Raw genomic sequence first — 24,087 nt, 5'->3', positions numbered from 1 at the left:
ACACACACACACACACACACACACACACACATTGTGTCAAAGCAACTTTACAGTGTTAAACAGGAAACAGGGTATGTACTTAAGTAGATAAGAACATGCAGGATATACTTATGTATTTACTCAGGGTATGTACTTATTTTGTCACAAGTTGTCATGTATTTTTAATCTGATATTTTTTACATCTTTGCTGTTTATTAATTGGTTTACTGTTTAAATTGTGCCAGAAAACCTATAATAAGGTTCCATTGTCACAAATTACCCCATATAGTGTGAAAAGGTCAACATGAGTTCAATAAACAGTATCTTTTTTTCTTGCTTTTTATGAAGCTTTTTCCCCCCTTGCTTTTTTGTAGCCAAGACTCTAAGATATGTGTCTGTACAGAAACAGGCTTTCAAAAATAAACCTACACTGACAAATATTCACTGAACTAAAAAGTGTGACAACTAGCCCCAGGCTCTCCCAACAGTGAATATTTTAAGTGTATTTATATATAGTTATTTTTATCAAGATCGTCATAGCTATCAAAAATGTGTATTAAAGTGTGGGTGTGACCAGCTCGACAGTGCAAGTTTAACCACATCAGACATTTCTACAAATGGAATATCATCATTCGCTAACTGTCATTTACATACCCCGTGAACCCCTTTTTTGTCTGTCTTACCAAAACTCTCTTATTCAAAGCTAATTATCTCTAAGTAACAATGAAAGTGTCAGCGCACCATGTAGAGCCAGCGCATTCGAGAGGGTCTTAAAACCCCTCACTCACCTTTATGGCATATTAAATGTTGGCTTTGACTCAGTGTTGTATTAAAATCACAGCGTGTGCCTTCAAACAATTAATTTTACGAGTATTACATTGAGCTAATGAGCTTTAAACAGTGCTGTTGACTTTATTGTGGGTGTAAAGTGACTGGTTGGCTTTGTACTATTTTTTTAGCTGTTAGAAATCTAAATTGCTCTCAATTTGAAAAAATGCACCATGCAAGCCTATATTAAATACAATATGCAGCTGATTTATTAACAATTATGAGTCCATGCAAAGAGAAAACACATGCAACATGAACACACATGAGAGCTAACAAGTGAGGAACACACCAAACATGGAGACAACACTATGGTCGTAAAGAATTTGAGATTCATTGATTTTGAAGATTTTATTTTTAATTTGAACATCATGTTTCAGTCAAATTACAGTACAATCATAGTGCGCTAGTTACAGAAGTGCACATTTGACCATGTAAAGCACAGCACAGGACAGCGATGACACAAGAGAACACCAGAACAAAAGACACACAACACATCACGATTTATAATCTCTACTCCATCATCCAACATAAATAACTGACTGTAATGTTAAAAAAAATCAAGGTGAAATGGGATGCTGGAACTGATTAATTAAATAACACTCATGCAGAGCTTTGTGTCAAATTAGATGAATATTCATTGCAATAAATACTTGATCAAAAGGAAAGAAAAAGAGAAAGATCACGGTTTAATGGGAACCATGACTTCTATATTATTAACTGAGCTTTATGACTTTGCCAATGCGATGGTGTAGCTGCATAAATACACTGCAGGGCTCAACAATTACGATGGCCTGAGGCCGGTGTGAGAGCTTCGGGGCAGTCGACGGGACTGTCACTTAACTTTTGGGTCATGTATTCTGTGATGCATTCAACAATATTCCTGCCAATTTTGCTGAAATACATCAAAAGTGTAAAGCGCTGTAGCTGTTAAAATTGAGAGTGATTTGTGAAAGTCTTAAGACACACCAGTTAGAATGTGTTGACGATTTCAAACAAATCACGGTATGCCATAATTTTCAAGTGTGTTTATGAATTTATAGCTGTCAATGGAGTTGTAATGGTATGTCTGTATAATTTCTGCTATTATTGCTTTAAAATGTAATAAATAATAAAATTATTAATTATTTAATAAATAAAATGAATAATTTAACTTGTTTAATGCAAATATAAGACTTTACTATTAAAAGTTTGGGGTCAGTAAGATTTTTTAATATTTGTGAAAAGTCTCTAACGCTCACAAAGATGCATTTATTTTGGGTAAAAAAACAGTAAAATTGTGAAATATTATTACAAATTAAAATAACTGTTTTCTATGTGAATATACTGTAAAATGTAATTTATTCTTATGATCAAAGCTGTATTTTCAGCATCATAATCCCAGCAACAAGAACAATCCTCTGATGAGCAATTTCTTTCCCTTTTTTTTTTTTTTTTTTTAATTGTCAACAGATGATGTCAGATACAGGTCTTGTTGTCAAGACAATCTTAATCTTCACTAACTTCTTCCAGATCCTCATACAATGTATTTTACCCATTGTCCAAACTGACCTCTTGCCGAGGGCCAAATGTGAGTAAAAATGCATTTGGTAAGTAAAAACACTACTGTTCACAGGCAAGATTTTAAAAAAGATTTTCGGCATTTAAACACAAGCCTCTTTTGTTCACTAGGGCTGCATCTACTTAATCAAATACATTAAAAACTATTATTGCTTATAGACATAATCAATTATTAAATAGAAAGCTGAATTTTCAGCATCATTACTCCAGTCTTCAGTGTCACATGATTTTTCAGAAATCATTCTAATGTGCTGATAATTTAAAATTCAAAATTTGGGGTCAGTATGACTTTTTTTTTTTTTTTTTGCTCACAAAAGCTGGAATTACCCCAGTCAAAAACAGTTGTGCTACTTAATTTTAAGGAAACCATGCATGTTATTTTTCAAGATTCTTTGATGAAGAGAAAGTTCAAAAGAACAGCATTTATTTGAAATAGGAATCTTTTGGAACAATATAAATGTCTTTCCTGTCACTTTAATGCATCCTATTTATTTAGAAAAGAAATGAATGCTTGAAATACTGGAAATATTGGAAATACAGTAAAAAATAATGGTAGGGCAAGTTCAAATCAGAACTACCGAAGGGGCCAGCAGAAAAAAGTAATAATTTTGATCCCTGCAATGCATCAGATACAGAATAGCGTGACTGAAAACATCAGAGAGAGAGAGAGAGAGAGAGAGAAAATAAATTATAAGAAATCACAACTCTTTAAAAAAACAAACATGCAAACTGAAATGCATGCTAGTTAGCAAAAAAGAAAAAAAAGTAAGACATCATATCATGTACTAATACAACACGTCACATCCCTGTGTAATATATTGCATGTGTAGTTTCATCTAGGAAGGTTTGTGAGGTGTGTTAAAGATCCACACCCAGAGCTGTACCTCAAACAAACACATACAACATCTATACACACATACAAACACACAGCATGTTACAGGTCTCTCACAGAGTTCAGCTCTCCGTGAAACATACTGAGGATGAATAAGAAGACAGACAGCAAGAGTGTAATGAACAGGGTTAACATACCCAGACTGGAGTTTCCCCTGACTATAGTTATGCTTCTCTCATAGCCACTTGAGGGGATGGAGACGTGTTTGGCGTCAGCCTCCATCGTGCTGTTCTGAGAGTGGGAATTTGCCTAGAACACAAACAGAGAAAGCATCATCAGGCATCTTTATTCAGTGAAATGGCCTATTTTCTTCGCATATGCGGGAAATGGAAAGCAAAAAGGATCTCTGGATCTGCTAAGAGCCCCTTTAAACATCTGTCCTGGAGCAATGCTTCATTTCCAGTGCTGAGAGTGTTTATTTAGCACACAGGCATTCAGCTCTCGAGAAACATCCCAGGCGAGTCGGTGCCAGTGAATGTGTGACTGAATGACATTCACAGCAACAAGAACAATCCTCTGATGTCATTAAAAAATTAATTTATATAACTTGAAATGTTAAACATTCATTAGAAATGAACGTTAACCCAAATTAATAAATATAATAAAAGCATTGTCATGTCAGCTTTTGAATCTTACTGTAAAGCATTTCCAAGAATACTGATAGTGTCACGGTCACGGTGTGTGGAGGCAGGCAGGACGACATCAGACACACTCTCACACACTCACTCACACTCACACTCGCTCACACTCACACGCACACTCGCTCGCACACACTCACACTCTCACACACACTCACTCAGACACACTCTCACACACTCACTCACACTCACACTCACTCACACTCACATGCACACTCGCTCGCACACACACACTCTCACACGAGGTGAGCACAATGAGGTGATTAACTAATAATTAGTACGGGCTAAATCAACAAAAGGGGAAGAAACCACAATGAACAGTCCACAGGGGCGTTACAGATAGTTTATTATAAATAATGACTTTTTAGTTTATCTACATCTTATCCCTGCAGATCTCCGTGTGGCGACACACAAGTCGAATGACCTGCACTAATATGCAAGAAACAGGCAGCTTAATTATCCCATTTTTGTGGGAAAAAACGGATTTTATAATAAAAAATACTGCAAAATGAATGATATACTACAAACAATTTGTTCACCATTAAAAAGTTAAAAACAGTCAATAACAAAACGTTCAAATGTGTTCTCAACAAGCCAATCAAGCGGACGAGTGCTGTACACACTGGAGTAAACCAAAACCCTCATGTGAATAAGAGATGATGTCACACAAATCCTGTCAACAAATAGCCTTCCCAGTTAAACCCTGACAGCTAGAATGACCACACTAAATTAGGTCAGTGGAAAAAAAACAAAAAAACACTTTCTCTTTGGCCTACTAACTGCGTGAGTGCAACTAGTTAAAAACAACCACCGTTTGCAAAATCAGCTGCTGCAGAACACCACAAAAGTGTATCATTTTGAAGCAGGAAATCTAAACTTTAGACTGTGCTGTAAACAACCAACTGAGTTTATGCATTATGAGTCCTTGAAAAGCAGTCGGTTCATGTAGCTCAGATGTTACTGTTACTAAACAGATCCCATTAGTATTATAGCAGCTAAAGCAATGTAAAGCTTACCTGCAAAGTGCCGTGCTGGTTGTAATGTTCGGAGTGGCCGCTGACGGTTACATCAGCTCCTGCGTCCTGAGTCTCATTCTTCTGTCAATGACAAAGCTGTATTAAATCTCTTACTCAAAACCCTTGTCCTACTCCTCTCTCACTCGATGGACTCTTAACTTCACAAATGAAGTTCCCAGGACTAGCTAAAGCGGATTTCAGAGCCGTGGGACGCATAAAAACAAACGCACCACTTGTTTTAGGAGGCTGGTGTTAGAATTCAAGAGACATTAATTATTAAAAGATTCCAGTAACCAGAGACTCATGAGCCACAGTTACTGAGTTCACAACAAAGACCACCATCAGACTGAAGCAGATCTACACTAATAATAACAGAGCTCAGGCCAAAAACACTGGACTGACTTGGAATGTACAAGATGACATAGGCAATGCAATGATATCTCAGTCTAAACGATACATAATAGTGTGCTATGAGCATGTTGAATCTGGGAAATTAAACAATAAAACAAAACACAATTTTAATTGTCTGCTATCAATGCCCACCAGTGCATACACATGCATTGTAGGAAAATTCGGTCATGTTTGCTTTAATTTTCTTGAACAATGAACAAAAGCAATTTCTGTCAAATCTCAAATCACCATTCATTCTATGGTGGAGGTGATGATGGAAATGATTTCTTAAATATTTTTAGAATAAAATGGCTGAATCGCTTGTCTTGCGAAGGGGAATTTCATTTTAACTGTATGTATTCTAAACACACACAAATAAATACAATTTCATATTTTTGCAGTAATCACAGCTTGAGTGGAAAAATAACAAAGAAATATTTTGATCTCAAGTTCAAATATTTAACTTGTTTTTCTTCACATACAAATACATTTACTTATACAATATATATATATATATAAGTATATATTATATAAGTATACAATAAAAAAGTATACTAAAAGTAAACTAACTTTCTAACTATCTAAAACTAGCATTATTATTATAAACCTGTTATGGTAAAATTGTAGGCTGTGATGGACATGACTCACAAATGAGTTACAGATATATTTTTTGTAAAAAGAAAATCACAAAAATCACAAAAATCACACAATACATATTAAATACTTATTTAATATTGTATTCCACTTTTTGTGATCAGTGTTTTAAAAAAACAATAATGTCTCAAATCTATAATCATACACTGCAAGTGTTTTGCATTCATATTTTTAAAGTATAAAGTAATTTAAGTACGGAATTAAGTAAAATCTTCTTAACTAAGTTAAGTAAAATGAACAATAAGAATAAGTACATTTAACTTAGAGTTTATTGAGTACTTTCTACTTACTCATTTGTAGTTTACTCTGCAATACAGTACATTTGACTCAGTCTTTGTTTGTAAATTTTACTCAAGCAATGTAACACTGAATGAAGTCATGCTATTAAAGCATTAAAGTTCACTTCTAAACATTTAAGTAGTTAATGAGGTACCTAACCAAACACAAAGACGTCAATACACAATGACGGTAACAATCAGCAGATCGTTTTTGAGTATGAATGGGTCATTTTGAATAGAAGGTGTCATAAACCAAACAACAAAAGCAACCATAACACAGTGTAAATACAACTTGAAAACAGTGAAAAATACAAGAAGTAATTATTCATGCCCCAGTGCATGATGGGAACACCAGTATCAGAAAGATGAGTAGGTTTTACTTAATTTTATAACTTTAATATTTAAAGAATCCTTGTAAACAGTATTAATTAGAGTATTAATATATAATTCTTGCCTGAACTAAATTAATGTAGAAATTACATTTGTTTTTTTGTAGTATGTACTTCACCACAGAATCATTTCTATCAGTGTATTTAAAAAAATAATAATTTTTTTTTGTTTTGATGGATTTGCATGTAATTTGTCTGGGTGAAAGGCTTTTGAAAAATAGCAAAAATACATGATATGGATATGGTCAAATGTTTCCGAGAATAATGAAACCCCTTTGACATTAAAGTGCCTGCAGTTGAAGAAACTGTAGTTTAATATACTTAAGCAGTCAAAGCAGCCATTAGTCACAGATAATTGATATACATGCTTATCATTCTGCAAATTATACACGTCAAAGTGGTGCACATTGAATTCTCTTAAACAAAACTTCCTTGATATTCCACGATGACTTGGATGACTCAGAACCTATATAATATCTCAGATTCTAGATTTCTCCTGCACTGCTCAAGGTTACAGTTGTTGCTGTCTGTCTTGTGAATGGAGCTGATTGTGAAGCGAACAGAGAAACTTACCGTTAAGGGTTTGGTGACTCCGATGCGTACGATGCCCAAAGCAGTGCTCTTCAGGACGCGAACGGCCTGATCCAGACTCACGTGGCTCAAGTCAGTCCCGTTCACGAACATCAGCCGGTCGCCTGGCAACAAGCGGCCATCTCTTTCTGCCAAACCGCCTGCTACAAGAGAGCGGATCACTATCACAGTATGCCCTGGGTTCATGGGGTCCTGAGAGAGTTTCAGCAAGTGACAGCGCAAGAGAGAAAGAGAAGAGTAGTCATAAATTAGGAGACTCTGCTGCCATGTTATAGAAGGATTCCAAACCAACTGGGACTCCCCAAACCAAGTCATGTGGAGCTCATACTCTGCTGCTCTCTTGTTGTTTTAGTACCGGTGTATGGACACACACACACACACACACACACACACACACACACACCTGGTAGTCTAGTATACTGAATCCCAGACCAGAATCGCCTTTCTGCAGCTCATAAACTTGAATCTCATTCTCCCACATGGCCTGATGGGAAAGCATAGGAGCCTCTGTCCTCCATTCATCCTCTCTGTGTGCAGACGAGTTTTGCTCGGCCTGTGAGAAAAATTGGACAAGTCAGTATTATTTTGCAAAAAAAAATGAGTGGAATCATGTTTACTCATTTGAAAAAGGACAAAAGTATTAGCATTAATTCATTTCGTATACTTCAGTTTATTACATGTGAATTGGGAATTCTTTATTCTGATTCGGCATTCTGCAGTCAGTACCATTTTATGCTACTTAAGCAATGTTTTTTTTTGGTCATTTTTGGAGCTTGACTCATAAAAGATTAGCAAAAGTAAATTTTTATCATTTTTGTCCTTTTGTGTTACACAGAAGAAAAAGAGTGATATGAGTTTGAAACGACATGTGGGTGAGTAAATATCTTTGTTAAAAAGAAGTCCACTTTAGCAGAGTTTTAAAAAGAGTACTTACTACCTAAATAATATACTTGAGAAGAATATAATTTTATAACTAAATGCACTGTTTTCGGATCCATAATTGCATGATAATTGCAATTGATTGTAAATAAAAAATGATTCTAATTTGCATTTATATTAAATGCAGTTAGCTGAACTTTAGAGTTCTTATTGCTACTTTCAAGTAGGACTTACGTACATCTTTAAATGTAATTTCATAGCCTGAAACACGATTAAAGTGTACTGCCGAATGCACTAGAACGCATTTAAGGTAAATATACTTTAATGTCATTTCTATTGAAGCTTGTATGTAATTTATTTAAATATATTTGTAATTACACATTTGTAACAATGAAAGTCCAATTTAGTACATGTAAAATATAATAACATATAAGATTGTAATCAAGTATGTTACATGTGCTTTAGTATGTTAGTCAATAAGTGTACTTCTGTAACGCATGACAAAAGATTATTAAAACATAATGACTTAAATTGCACTTTCAACTATCAATTTGACATTATAACAAAGTGCACTTTTTAAAAGTGTACTTAAGTGTGTTAAGAAACATTATAATGAAAGAATATTCCCCTTAAGTACACTCCAAGTGCACACTGAATAGACTTCTAATAATGTGGGTAATGCTTTGCACAAACATTTAAAATTTCGTTTTATTTGTAATGATGCACAGACACACACAGGAAACCTTTTCATTAAATTCTGCTAGTAGCTCCTTGAGGGTGAGTTGTACATCGTCACCATCATCGTCATCTTCATCACTGGCTGTGGGTGGGACGAGACGACTGCAAACCACACAAACATTCACGGGAAGTTCCTTCAGCAAGCTCACAACTTCCTTGTGTGTCTCACCAATCAGAGAGAAGCCGTTCACCTACAAACAGAAAAAACACATCAACTCGCTTGCTCTGCTGAAACGATCCTCTGGGCTTTTCTACTGACAGGAAGGGCTATTTTTAAGTAGCTGTCGTGATTGATATTCATGTGCAGTCAGCACTGAATGAAGTGCTATGCATAAAAAACAGAATGCAGAAAGAAAGATGAGCGCGTTCGGTTATTATGCATGCATTTGTTAGCAGGGTTTATGATAAGGGATTACAACGGCGTAATCTATAAACAACAGTATTATCTGTGTGTAATGCTTGTTTGACTTTGAAGTATAACCAAACATAATTTCCACTCTAAATAAATTCTAATGTTTGTGTTTGTAAGGATATGTGAGATAATCTACATGAGTATGTGGACAGCCCTTTTTAATTATAATATGAAGTGAACCTCTAGCAGTTCGTCTCCAGGATGAACGATTCCCGTCTGTCCGATCGGACCTTCTGGCAGTATAGAGCAGATATAGTGATGACCTTCCTTAGCCTCCAAACTCACACCAAGACCACTGCTCTCAGTCAATTTCTGTACCTGGGCCACCTGCACACACACACACACACACACACACACACACACACACACACACACACACACACACAAACACACAGTAAATATAAATGCATTTGCATATAAATATATTGATATACAAATATACAGTAGACATGCGCATACATCAAAAACAGGCATATAAAGAGACACATACTGAATGTAAACATATGCTGACACACACACACTCACAAATCTCTGTCATGGAAAATAACTGCTAGCTAAACAGGAGAGAATGCAGATGAGACGCACCATGATTTCATATTGAGGACCCAGTTTGCGTTGCCACTTCTCCTTCAATATTTCCTCTTCACCAGACAGTTTGCAAACTAAAACAAAATTTCACGTCACACAGCTCATAAATAAATGACAACATGACTGAGGAGAATCGACTACAAAAGACAATGTATGTTTTCATCATATTAGTTACATAGTGATAGAGTCAGGATTTAAATATCTACTGTATGTTAGAAATCATCAAGCAAACTAAAGAAACCTTAAAGGAATATTCTGGGTTATTTACAGCTCAATGGACAGTATTTGAGACACGATGTTGATTACCATTGACTGGACATTCGGGAAAGAAACTGCAAATGTAAATAATAAAATGCTAACAATGTAATGGAGTACAGTTAGGATGGGAAAATAAATAGGATTATTAACTTTTAAAAGGATAAACTTTAAAAAAAAAAATAAAATGCTTGTCATATTTTGATGTCAAATGAATACAGTATTTTGGCATTAAAGCATTTATCTGTTACTGATGCTGATTTGACAGCTGTCGAAACGTACAAAAACTATTCAAGGTAAAATACTACATTAAACACAAGTTAAAGGAATAGTTCACCCAAAAATGAAAATTTGCTCACCCTCAGACCATCCAAAATGTAGATGTGTTTGTTTCTCCATCGGAACAGATTTAGCATTGCATCACTTGCTCACCAATGGATGCTCTGCAGTGAATGGGTGCCGTCAGAATGAGAGTCCAAACAGCTGATAAAAACATCACAATAATCCACAAGTAATCTGCACCACTCCAGTCAACCAGTTAATGTCTTGTGAAGTCAAAAACTGCATGTTTGTAACTTTAAACCATCGGTTTTGACCACAATATTAGTCTAAAATAACGCTTGCTCCAGTGAAAAAGTCCATCTCCTGTTGTCCTTCACATTAAAATCCACCTACATATTTGTTTAGAACTGTTTTTGCCTGTAAACGGTGCTTGTTCCTGATTCAGACCAGACCACTTTTTCACAGGAGAAAGCAATATTATGGATAGAGGACTCATATATTAGCTGGAAACAACAGTTTGAAGTTAAAAAAACATCTTAATGATGGATTTATTTATTACAAACATGCAGATTTTCACTTCACAAGATGTTAACTGATGGACTGGAGTTGTATGGATTACTTGTGGATTATTGTGATGTTTTTATCAGTTGTTTGGACTCTTATTCTGACGGCACCCATTCACTGCAGAGCATCCATTGCTGAGCAAGGGTTGTAATGATTCATTTCTGATAAATTAAAATTCTCTTCAAGCAATGCTTAAATCACAATTATATCAGTATATTATAGTAGATGTTTTACTCGTACACTAACAAACCTGAGGAACTAGTCAAAATGAGTGACTGTGATAATCAATTAGTCTATAGACATTGAACTGTAAATATGCTAGAACACAATGTTTTCTGTTCTTACATGAAGACTGGTTTCTGTTCTCCATGTTGGACTCTAAATAACAGCTTCGCCTTGACTCAACTGAGGTCACAGAAAGAACAAACAGAAACAGAAGCAGTTATTAAAATCAAAGTAGGGTCAAAGAGTTACTAAGACTTCACACAGAGAACAGGCCAAAGTGAAACAGAGCTCATGAATCAAACACAGTGTGAATGAGTGTAAATAAACCAAAGTGACAAGAGTTTCACTAACTGCACTCTCTGTTGAAGTTGAGGTCCCGGCGTTCAGTGTAGAAAACTTTCCCTGGGGGCAGGACTGGCTTTGGCTCTGGCAGACATGCAGGCAGCGGAGGGGGAAGGAGCCCCAGAAGGGTTGAGGGTCTCTGAGAGATTGTGGACGTTGTGGGGGTTGTCTGTGTTCCAGATGGTGAGCCCTTTCTCTGAAGAGAGATCTCCACTTGTTGGCCAGTCGTGTGCAGAATCTCCTCCGCTTTCTGTTTCTGACCATCCACCTAAACCCCCCCTCCCCGCCCAAATAGTTATTTAACAATTAAATAATAGGTCTATATTAATAAAACTAATAATAATATTATTCAAATGATTCATGTTCAGATATTTGTCTTTTTTTTTTTTTTTCCAAACAACTTCAATGAAAAGAGTCCTAGAATGTGAAGGTTAAGTTCTCATGTATTATTCAAACCAAAGAAGTGTGAAACCTGTAATTTGTCACTCAAAAATATTATTCCCAGTTATTGTAGTCAAGGTTATTGCTGGCTCAACCCTCATGCTCTTCAGCTTTAAGCTAATAATTTCCTATCTTTTAATAAGTACCTCTGACCCAATCAAAACCCAGAAGTCAGATATTACTGTATCTTTAAAGATGAGCAATACCACTTATTTTCTGTTCAATCCAATATCACGTTCTATAGGAGCCTATAATGCAGACACAGTACATTTAAATGGAAAATACTTGCGATTTTTAAGGATAAAACGGTAATTATATTTGAAAGCCATCTTTGATCATTTAATGGGTCTAAACTGCTAATGATCAGGCTTCTGTGTTAGCATATCATTAATAACAATTGATCATAACTGATTTTTCACTAAAAACTCATTATAATATAACATTATAACTATTATAGTGTCACATTTAGCTTCATCTTTATTTAGTGTGAAATAGCACCAGATGATGTCTGTGCTTGTGTCTTTCAGGATTTCTGTGTGTTAAGATAAATAGTTCCAAAGCTTAAGAACCATATGCTAACACAGTTCATTTTTTCACTTCAAAGCTTATGTTGCGCATTGATTTTCATGCTAAATAACTCTTGCTTCAACATCAATACTGAAAATATTGATGCGTCATGAACGATTTGGCCATCCATAGACACGTTATCCTGCTGTTTTACCACAAAGCAAGCATGCATTTTTCAGAAATGTTCCTAGTATACACTGTATTGTTCGTGGTCATTTTGACCCTGGCAAAAAATACAATAAAATAAATGACACTAAAAATCTGACAGAAGTGTATTTCCTCAGTGTGTACAACAGAATCTCATCATGTGAAAAGTCATTGCATTATTTAATGTTTTATATCTGAGGTCTCTAAAACTCCAAACACAATGAATGCAAAACTTTCCATCGTTTGAAGTGTATTATGAAGCAAGCTGAAAATCTCTTTAAAATAAGCTCTCATTAGAAAAGTCATGAAGTATTAACCTGATACTTCAATGTTAAGAGCTTTTTCGAGCCTGGGGTCTCTGAAACCCCAAACAGAACACTAGGGTTGGACTGATGACACATTTACACAAATGCAAACACAAAACAAGCAACAATGTAATTAATCATACATAGCACTACTAAAACAAACGCTACAGTGTAAACGGGCTTCCCACGCACATACACAAACACAACAGAAGCAACAACAGGATTAATAATTGCTATAACATCATTTTAATCTGAAAACTGAAAATGAATAAAGAAGCAATAAATTGCTTAAAAGCATTAGAACTGCTGTTTAACTTTACATGCACACACAAGGAAGGTAAACAGATGTAATTCTCGAAAGATGTAACAAAATAAAGGTCTGTGATTTGGACTCACAGCAATAATGTGATCTCCGGTGTGAATTTGTCCATCCTGATTCACTGCATTTCCTTTCAGTATGCTCTTTATTTCAAACCCGCTGGACTCTAAAACACCCAATATTCATTTAATGTTTCACGTTTAACATTCTTAGACTGAATGGGAAAATAATCTGAAAGAAAACAGTAAGAAATCATACCTTTGTCCAGGTTATCCAGAGATTTGGAGATGTTGATGCCTAAACTGTTCTTGTTGTTTCTGAATCTGACACCGAACTCTTTTTCCCTTTTCTCTACTAAACCCTGCAGAGGGATAATGCTTTGTTTATTATTGGCTCACCAAATTTTAACTTTTTTGTATCTTAAAAGACATAATACAGCGGCATTTATGATTATAATACGTAATCAAGATAAAGAACTTAGAAAGTGTGAATAAATGTAAAATTTGACAACAAACACTATCTCTTTGCATTACATTGACTCTCTCACTTAACCACAAACTCCTTGTGTGTTAATGTCAATGTCAATCAATGTTTGTTGTAATTTTATCACAATAACTGAGTGTGTTTAAGGAATAGTTTTAATTCAATTTGTTTTAGGTGTACATTTTGTCATGTTTCACCTTCAGTTCATTCCAAACCTGTATGATAATTAAAAAGATAATTTAGGCTATTATATTTTTATATTTATCGTCTGCCATAATATCGTAATTGTTGTTTTAACGATGTGTGAGCTGCCATTATCGAGCATGTATGAGTATATGCAACAAAACAAACAAAAACATGTCTTGACAGTCCACAAGCATTCACTGCATGATGAAGCATTTTTAGAATGCAGTTAGAATGACCCTATAATTCAAGTTATGGAAGAAAAAAATCCTTGTATGTTTTTTAATATATATATATATGTATATTTATGATATAATATAGTTGAGTAATATCACACAAGCAAGAGTGCCGTTTTCCCAAAAATCAGCACATGAGCACGATCACAAATGTTGTATTGCAATTACACAACAGCTCGACAAACTAGAAGTTAACATTGAATGAGTTACATTTTAGACACAATATTGTCTGTTTTTCAGTTTCAATCAAAGTCAGATCAGAACACGTGTGTGTCTCTGAGCAACACTACGGTGCTTTGTTCCTGAATTAATCTGTTTTTGAATGAATAATTTGAGTCAATGATTCAATGATCCATTCATAAAGACAGTCACTTGCTTTATTTCTAAATGAATCAGATGTTTTGAACAAACCGTTTGAATGAATGATTCAATGAATCACTCATTAAGACAAGGACTTTCTGCCACCTACTGGCGGTTTTAGTGTCATATTTATTTTTTCATGACAGGCCTAAACCGAGATGGTACTCACTGCAGAACACAAGTTCCAGGGGGCGTGGTTGGATCCAGATCCAACTCCTCCCACCTTACATATACCTAAACCTACCCGTCTCCACCCCCTGATCCCTAAACCCACCCATCTCCACCCCTAAACCTACCAATCACCACCCTTTGGATCTTGTGTTCTGCAGTGAGGGGCTACTGCCTAAACCAGCCTAAGTACCAGCACAAAAACACACTCAGAAAAATATTGTTTAATTATCATTATCGAAAGAAATCCCCAAAAATATCAAGATATAATTTTTTGGTCAATATCGCACACCCCTAATATGAACACACACACACACACACACATAGAGGATCAGAAGCATTTTGCACCTGTTTCTTCTGAGTGTCCTGTTGCTGGGCGATGGAAGGTGAGAGGTCACCATCAGTGGTTTCCCTGGCAATGATAAGTCTCACACGGGAACCAGCAAGACGGAGCTCACGTGCCACTTCCTCACTGCCCATGGTGGACACGTCCACACCACCGATTCTGAGGAGAAGATCACCACTACGCAATCTCCCGTCCTGTGTGCACACGTCAAGGCATTTGCCACTCTTCTTAATTTGAATCAGTTTGTACAATTCAAAAACATAATAATAACTGAAATGACAGTGAACCCATGATGATCTCTCATACCCTTCCAGCTACACCATCAGGTAGGATGGTTTTTACCATGGTGCCAGTACTCCTCCCTCCAACGATGCCGAAGCCCAGACCCGATCCGTCATTCTGCAGCTCAATATGATGAATTTGTCGAGGCTGTGGAATCAAATTCAACGAGTGGAATAATCCTAATTACAATGCAAGAGAGACTGGGGCTAGTTGTCAAACTTACTACAGTGAATATTTCTCAGGGTAAGTTTATTTTTAAAATGTCTAAAATAGTCAAAAAATGAAACAAATCTTTTCATGAAACAGCAAAAATTGTACAAAATACCATAACAAATACTGTAAAATGCTGGATGTATTAAAGCATCTGAGAATATATATATATATATATATATATATATATTGAAAAGAAAGTTCAAATTTATTTGAAATAGAAATGTTTTGTAACATTGTAAATGTCTTGTTACTTTTCAATTTCTTTTACGATCAATTTTACTAATCCCCAAATTTGTATTGGATTTTTACATCACTTGTTTTTAAATTTTAAATGTTTATTATTTAAAAAAAAAAAAAGATCATGTTTCCTGAATTTTGTTTATACACAATATAGTATTATTACCGTTGACAGTGATTTGAGATTTTAAAAAAGGCTAAAACTAAAGTGCACAAGGATCAGTAAAGGTAAACACCGAAAAATTGGAACCAAAATTGGTAAACACCAAAAAAATTGAAATTTTTCTCCACCAAAAAATGATATTCCTAGATCTTTGAACCCCATTTATACACTACTATTCAAATGTTTCAGGGTAAGTATGTTTTTCCAAAGAAATTCATACTTTTATTTAGTATTAAGAATGCATTAAATTGATCAAAAGTGACAGTAAAGACACTGAACACTGAAGGCAGGAGTAATGGCTGTAAATATATTTCATAATATTACCGTTTTTACCATATTATTGATCAAATAAATGCAGCCTTGGTGAGCATGAGAGATTTCGTCTGACCAACCCCATTCTTCTGAACAGTGGTGTATTATAATAGTCTTGCTAATAGGAGAAGGCTCAATTGTATCGCCACCATTACCAGGAAATCCTCTGCTTTCTTTCACTCTGCTTTCACAACAACCACCAAACCTAAAACCTCACATAAAAAGCTAATGTATAACATTTAAAATGTTAGATGTACTGCACTTGTGGTAATGTAATCAAATGACTGTGGATCAATATCAGATTTAAGCTGCATGGTAAAGTGGGGCAGCTATACGGCATAAGACATTACAGTATAAGATATGAGGCAAAATATGAGCTCGGAGACACTTCAGGGGCATATTACAAAGTCCATTTTACACATTTTTACAAGTATATTTTGGGAACTTTAAGAGATGTAGGCTAATGAATATAAAAATAAAGTTTTTTTAAGGAGACTTACACTGAATTCATGATAAAGGCCAGAGATTTTTGGGAAGAGTGTGGCTCACCTGTGGGGGGCTGAATGATGGGGCTGGTTCCCTGGCTATAATTAAGGTTACCACAGAAGCAGCTTCCAGAAGAACCTGGACAGCTTGTTCCTGTGTTACAGAGGATTCAAACGGCTTGCCATTCACTGCTAGAATCTGATCACCCTCATGCAGACGTCCATCACTAAGTAAAGAAAGGTTTCAAATCAATTTATGCACTTGTCTAGAATAACACACTTTAATCAATTAAGTTTTGCTACATCATACTTAAATCCTTATCAGTTTATACCTGTGTGCTACAGAGTCCGGCTGGATCTTCTGTATGAAGATACCAAGACCTCCACAGCCTTCAGTCTCCATTCCAACAATGCTGATGCCTAAAGCACTTTCACCCTTGTCCAGGTCAAAACTAAGCACAGACCGACCCTGAAAGAGCAGTAAATACATGAGATAAGAAAGAATGGATTCAAACTGTTGGTTTTAGGACATGTAGTTCTGAAATGACAGTATGTCTGAAAGCTTGCATGATCAGTATGTTACAGGACATGTATCTCAGTTTGTTTAAAGGTCTTGGTATGGTGGTACCTGGGCCATGGACTGCAGCAGTGAAATGTCCTCTGTGATGCAAGGGTCAAAAGTCGCATGATTGGAGGATTGACATCGGTCATTGCGCCGCTGGGCTGAGAGGTAGGAGTCTCTGTACCTCAGAGTGCATGAGGGGTGGGATGTGCTCACAACATCTGCATCATCACTCAATGACTGAGACAGAGGCATTCTGGGAAAAACCTGTACAAACACACAGCTAGAGTAATGTAGGTAGCTGGGTTGCACTAGCCATTTGTAAGGCCTCACTGGGATGTTAAAGACAAGATTTAGTTTTAGCCCTTTATTTACGGTAATCCCATGTCACTATCAACAGTGATAATAGAGTATAAACACAACACAAAACAGGGAACAATAGAGAAAAATGATCATAAATAGTTTTTTTTTAGGTTTAAACAATAAACATTTACATTTAAAAAACAATGTTGCGGTCAGTAAAATAGATCAAAAGTAACAGCTATACAAAAGACATATATAATGTCACAAAAGATTTCTATTTGACACAAATGCCTTTCTATCAAAGATTCTTAAAAAAAAAAAAAAAAAAAAAAGATGGTTTCCACACCAAAATATTAAGCAGCAACTGTTTTCAGCATTTATAATCAGAAATGTTTCTTAAGCAGCAAATCAGCATATTAGAATGATTTCTGAAGGATCATGTGACACTGAAGCCTGGAGTAATGATGCTGAAAATTCAGCTTTGATCACAGAAATAAATGATATTTTACAATATATTACAATAGAAATTAGTTATTTTAAATTGTAATGATATTTTACAATATTACTGTTTTTACTGTATTTTTGATCAAATAAATGCAGTCTGCCAACCGACCGTTTATTCCAACTTGGTCAAAATATTCTTGGGTATATATTCAGTTTAAAAGAGGGGTTATATTTCAACGTTTCAAGTTTAATGGTGCAATGCACAGATATTTAGTAGGGTACAAGCCAAGGCCATTGCTAAAATTGATTAAAATCAGTGTGCTTTTTTTTTTTTTGAGTATCTCACTTTCTATTATTTTCTATATTCTCTCTATAGCAGTCAGGTTTAACATACTAAATTATCTTAATGAAATTATAAAAATGCAAAAAGGTTCTACAAAGATCAGGTTTAGGGATAGGAAAAAAACCATACTTAGCTCACTATAAAAACAACAAAAGTCAATGGAAAGTCCCCACCATTACAGGAAGGTGTGTGTGACTTGCTGACCCCTGCTTCTCTCTCGTTTCAGCACAGATTAAGCGGTCAGCTCAGGTAAGTAGCTTATACAACCTCAGTTTGGTGCTCGCTGCTGTTTTCAAAGAATCGTCTCTCTAAATGCATCACACACAATATACACAGAAGCACTTACCATTGATGTGGAACACAATCAGACCTCTCCTTACAAATAGTGTTCAAATATACAAATCTATATTTGATTTAGAATGCTCATCTGAATACATTGTATATTTGGTTAAAACATAAGTATAAATTATGAACCAAATTTATTCAGCTAATTTAATGCATTAAAATAATATTCATGCTGATTTTTTCCTGATGAACTTTGTATCAGAAGACAAATTATACTTTTATTGAATATGCTACTTTCATTGAGCTCTTGAGGAGAGACAGTTTCTGAATGAATTATTGAATAAATGAATTGTTTGGCAACCAAAACCTTTCTAAATTCTATTTTAGAAAGATGACAAAACTAGTGAATAAAAAAGGTCTATCATGGCTGACCATATGCCACAACAGCAGGCAAACAGCACAGCTGGCAATTCTGTTTTTATTCCTGCTCATTGAAACCTATAATTAAAATAAGTGCTTGAAGTATGACCAAAGTAATCAACTATTTTCCTTTATATGTAAAGTTCTCATTACGTTTGTTGCCAAACACGTGGCTGAGAAAACCAGCCTATTACATTACAGAATGCAGACAGGAAATGATAAGATTGATTAAAGAATGACTCATATAAACAACTTATGCTAATGATTATCCATGGCATGTGGCCTGACCAATACACAATGCGCAGCAAGAGGATAATCTGATATATAGTTTTGCTGAAGCAGCTACATCTCATGGCATATTAGCAAACCCATAAACATGCGATTTTTCATGACAAACAGCCAGTTTAGTGCTTCGTTTACTGGAGTCGCGCATCTGGCGCCTGCTGCTCCTCTCATTTCAGCCTGCTAGAAGATTCTAACACAATCAGTTGTGGTTGTACCAAATAAATCTGAATGTAACATCCACGGTGTCTATTTTTTGATGGTATCTGAGGAGCTAAATTACCTGAGCTGCTCTTTGAAAGCTTGGGATAACACAGGCCATTTACAAGAGAACATTTCCCATCATTACCTTGCACCATAACACACACACACACACACACACACACACACACACACACACACACAACTCAAATACTGTGAACCCAGACCACCTTTGAGACTCTTTCACCTAGTATCCTTGAATAACCTCTCACGCCTCCCACTCATATCTGCTGGGCTTCTCTGACCTCTTTATGCTCTGCAAATGTAGTCCTCTGGGTCAATGTGGTTATACACTTGCACAGTTAAAGTCAAATGTCAAATACAAGCTCAACTTGAAATTCAATGCATGCAACTATTTTTACAGGAATATATTCAGTGGAATATCCAATACAAGTTAGACTCAGTTGACAGCATTTATGGCATAAAGTTTATTACCACAACAAAAAATTTCAACTTATCCCTTGTTTTGTTAAGATAAGCAAAAATCAGGGTTACAATGGAGCACTTACAATGGAAATGAATGGGGCCAATTTTTGGAGGTTGTAAAAGCAGAAAAGTGAATCTTTCTAATTTTATAAAAGCATTTATAGAATATGTTAAGGGTGCAGGTTACACTTACTGTACCTTTGTACAGTGAAATTCTGCTGGCAGTCATTTAAATAATAATCTGTGCTATTTGGAATTTTGTGCAATTGTAGATTTTGCAACTAATGCATGTTTGCTAAATTTTGAACATCCAAATTGCACGCTGTGATCAATATAAAGCTGTTTAGCTCGGAAGTGACCTCAGATTTAGCTGTGCTTCATGCATCACTATTGATAATGGACAACAAACCTTCTAAGATCACTCTTCTGTGACTCTTCTGTTTATTATTTGTAAAGCTGACAAAGCTGTAAAATTAGGTATAACTTTACACAGTGTTTTTTTTTTCCATGCAAAAATCACATTAACATGTGTATTGTTTATATCTTGAGGCTTTACTATTGAAACAGCAAGCATATTAAATTAATGTTAATGGATTGGCCCCATTCACCTTCATTTAACTTAGACTTTTTCTGTTTTAAAGCAAACGAGGGACAACATTATGCCACAACTGTTGTCAGTTCAACTTGACTTGTACTGAATCCAAAAAAGTCCTTTAAGAAAGGTTTGTCTCATGTTTTATTTCATCTAATAATAGAAACTGAAAAAAGGTCTGTTTGCATCAGTGAATATCTGAAATGATGCTCCCTGGGTATATAATTGCTTTATAAAATATACCTGCATGTAAATTTCAATTTCAACAGTTGTGGAGTTGGATATCAGCATACTTTTGTTCAATACATTTCACATCAGCACTTCACAAGATCAGTTCTGATGGTAATGACAGAAATATGCCATATAATGAATCTAGCTGTGTCATGTCATAAATATGGAAGTATCAGCCAGTATGATTTTATTTTTAAATTTGACATAGTCATAAGAACTTTATTTACACTGTTTAATTGAATAAATGTATTAAAAATAAAACACTAGGCTATATAATGGAAAAGCACACTATTGTTTTGATGTCTTTTTGTGTCAGTGTATGCCATTTTTATTTTTTGGTCATGCAGTATAATGATGATGTTATTCGTCTCTGACCTGTTGTTGCTGATGCTGTTGTTCGGTGTCTTGCATGATGAGTATCTGGTGAAACAGGGGACTCTGTAAGACACTCTTGAGCAGACTGAGTTTTTCCTCAGCAGGCAGTTCTCCCTTCTTCTTCAGCCTCTCCTGCAGCCGCTCCACTGCCAGCAAAGCACGCTGTGTGTCTATACACACACATACACATAAATATATTAATAACACGGGCACATGCAGTGACATCAGCTCATATCCCACATGAGAGTGCATACAACAATCTGCATGCCATAGGCACATTAACTCACAAATATGTTATTATCATAAGTTGTGAAAGACATATTGTGACACACATGACGGCTAAAAATAATATTGTGTTAAGACTTCCTACATACCCATCATCTTCAACTCTTTGGGTACTGAATTACCAGCACTCTCTTTCTGACATCTGCAACAACGCAAGCAAGTTCATATCAGGGCCATCAGACATAATGACAATCAAACTCTTGAACATATTTAAGATACAAAACAACACACAGATTTGTCCCTTTCTCATCCTACTCAAGTAATCACTAACTGGCATGCACACCTGACAGTCCTTACGTGTGACAGCGACGGTGACGTTTGGCATGAAGTGAGAGTGACGCCTCTGTAACCGACGACAGGCTTTATGAATTGCACTGACGGTTCACTTCACATCTCACCGATCGCTCTGATAACGCCTGCTGTAATCTGTTATTCATGCTGATGTAATCTGGGTGGGAGACTCGCACCTCTACGGACTGCGCGAGCGCTCGTGTTTGCGCTGCGCTGCTCCGGTAATGCGTTTACCGGTCAGGCTTAGTAGATGTAAACGGACTTAAACTGTGAACGACGGTAATTACCCGGGACAGATGTCCTTACAGCCTACCTGATAGAGATGTAAGCGCCTGGCGGTGGGCGGTGTTGCGGACAACAATAGTAACTAAGGGAAAACAAAGCAGGAGGGTTATTTTAAACGGGCGAAGCTGATAGATGTGTAAATACGAAAATAAATATGTAAATAGGTTCTGAACCATGGGGCCTCAGCACACCACCAAGGGGGTCGCAAGATTTAAAATAGCCTAAGTCATATCCAACGATCTTGGAATCATATTAGGAGTGCATCAATTAATTGTCAAGTGTGCAAGTTGTTTCTTATTTTCGGTTTTCAACATATATATCAAGGGTGCGAATTGTGGGGTATAGGAGCCCCAAAGGAGGTAAAAAGGTTTACGTTTCAGTAACCACAAAAGTTATTTTACAAGTTAGAGTGTGCTGGAAGGAGTAGCCATAGCAACAGATGCTCGATCGCTGTCTGCATCGGATGCTTCATAGAAAAACTGTAGCTGTCAATATTTATCAAGTAATTATAGATTTACAACTCACAATAATATATCACAAAAATTGTTTAAAACGTCTTTAAGATAGTTGAGAGACGCATTGCTACTTAAACCTAAAAATAGATGACAACATTAGGTTATTAATATGTGTTGTCCATCATAATCTAATAAATGGAGCTCATGATGCATAGGCTAATTGCGATTTTAAAACAAGTAAGGACAGCAAAAACAGTTTACTAAAATAAATCCGATAGCTAAATAAAATCAGCATGTTATGGTTCAGGTGTAACTGACAGCTGCGATGCCGTTTCTTTCTATCAGTCTTCATGCGTTAGGTTCTCACGCTGTAGCTACCGTAAGGATCAATAAAAGCTGATTTCCTCACTCCACATTTACCTTCAGATCAACAGGTTTCCCCCGCAGCTCATGAGAAACTGATCGTCTCGTCTCATCGGATGATGAAAAGCTGGGGCTCAATTTGAAACATTTTCAAATGTCGCAAGTCGCATTAGAGACAGCTAGCCCGCATTATTCAGACAGCCCAGGGTTTGCGCGAGAGTGATAACTGGCTGTCACTCACCGCGCATGTCCACGATGCGCCTCTGATGCTCGTGAGTGTAATGGATGCTCAGGCCTCTCACCCCTCGTTAAATGATAACAGAGTCATCAGCTCTTATTACTGCTGCTCATGAGACATTTAAATTAGTGTATGTCCACAAATTATAATTTGCCAATGTGATATTTTCTATTATGCCTTAATATGTCCTTATTACAATAGGCCAGTAAAAATGTTCCTTTGCATCCCTCATATAGCATGATATATCCAACATATCTGTAAACGATAAAAGCTGATTTTATCGTTTATTTTATCGTTTATTTCTTTTAGTTTATCTTTAAACTAAAAGAAGCTTAGTTCGAAGACCTCCTCGTGTGAAGACCGAAGAGTGTAAAGACCATCGACTCTACCGTGCGACTCCACCGGGCAGGACACCGACAAAGGACATAAGCATCGCTTTTTATCTCTCCTCTTTCCACTTCTGTTTCAGGTTTTTATAAACTATTTCCTACTATGTGTCAGTAAGTTGTTGTTATTTTATCATGTGTGTTTGCCTCAGTGTTATTTTTTTTAGGATTACTGATGAACTAATGTACTTTGATTTGTATTAGTTATCTATTTTAGTTTTAGTTACAGTTGTAGTAATGTTGTCATTTTATTCGTTTTTTATTATGTCTATATAGGCTTTTTATTAAGTTTTACTTTTATTTAATTTGAGTTATTTCAGTACTTCAACATACAAAATGGAAATGAAATAATATATATATATATATATTGAATATTTATATATATGTACATGTATATGTATATGTATATGTGTGTGGCTGTACATACACATATGTAGTTGTTTTTTGGTGTTTGGCTTAGTGTTATGTTAGAATCATTATTATACTCATACCTTTTGTTCTTTTAATATTTTGAAT

At 35.7% G+C, this 24,087-nt stretch overlaps 1 protein-coding gene across 1 annotated transcript in view; it reads right to left on the bottom strand.

Moving 5' to 3' along the window:
* The window catches only part of LOC107700256 (multiple PDZ domain protein-like), a 49,400-nt gene that overhangs the window by 22,241 nt on the left and 3,072 nt on the right, over nt 1–24,087 (bottom strand). The window contains exons 3-21 of the mRNA XM_016501862.1: nt 21,837–21,938; nt 21,643–21,695; nt 21,269–21,438; nt 17,373–17,573; nt 17,077–17,213; nt 16,809–16,971; nt 15,359–15,481; nt 15,055–15,246; nt 13,535–13,637; nt 13,354–13,442; nt 11,507–11,765; nt 11,276–11,335; nt 9,827–9,903; nt 9,422–9,568; nt 8,835–9,020; nt 7,616–7,765; nt 7,195–7,404; nt 4,911–4,991; nt 3,303–3,505 (exon numbers count right to left, since the gene is read on the bottom strand). Of these exons, the coding sequence (XP_016357348.1) occupies nt 3,303–3,505; nt 4,911–4,991; nt 7,195–7,404; nt 7,616–7,765; nt 8,835–9,020; nt 9,422–9,568; nt 9,827–9,903; nt 11,276–11,335; nt 11,507–11,765; nt 13,354–13,442; nt 13,535–13,637; nt 15,055–15,246; nt 15,359–15,481; nt 16,809–16,971; nt 17,077–17,213; nt 17,373–17,573; nt 21,269–21,438; nt 21,643–21,695; nt 21,837–21,938 (2,706 nt within the window). The remainder of the gene's footprint in view (nt 1–3,302; nt 3,506–4,910; nt 4,992–7,194; nt 7,405–7,615; nt 7,766–8,834; nt 9,021–9,421; nt 9,569–9,826; nt 9,904–11,275; nt 11,336–11,506; nt 11,766–13,353; nt 13,443–13,534; nt 13,638–15,054; nt 15,247–15,358; nt 15,482–16,808; nt 16,972–17,076; nt 17,214–17,372; nt 17,574–21,268; nt 21,439–21,642; nt 21,696–21,836; nt 21,939–24,087) is intronic.

The sequence above is a fragment of the Sinocyclocheilus anshuiensis genome, unplaced genomic scaffold, assembly GCF_001515605.1.
Source record: "Sinocyclocheilus anshuiensis isolate Anshui unplaced genomic scaffold, SAMN03320099.WGS_v1.1 scaffold326, whole genome shotgun sequence".
Classification (NCBI taxonomy): Eukaryota; Metazoa; Chordata; class Actinopteri; order Cypriniformes; family Cyprinidae; genus Sinocyclocheilus; species Sinocyclocheilus anshuiensis.
This window is presented reverse-complemented; position numbering and strand designations above follow the sequence as displayed.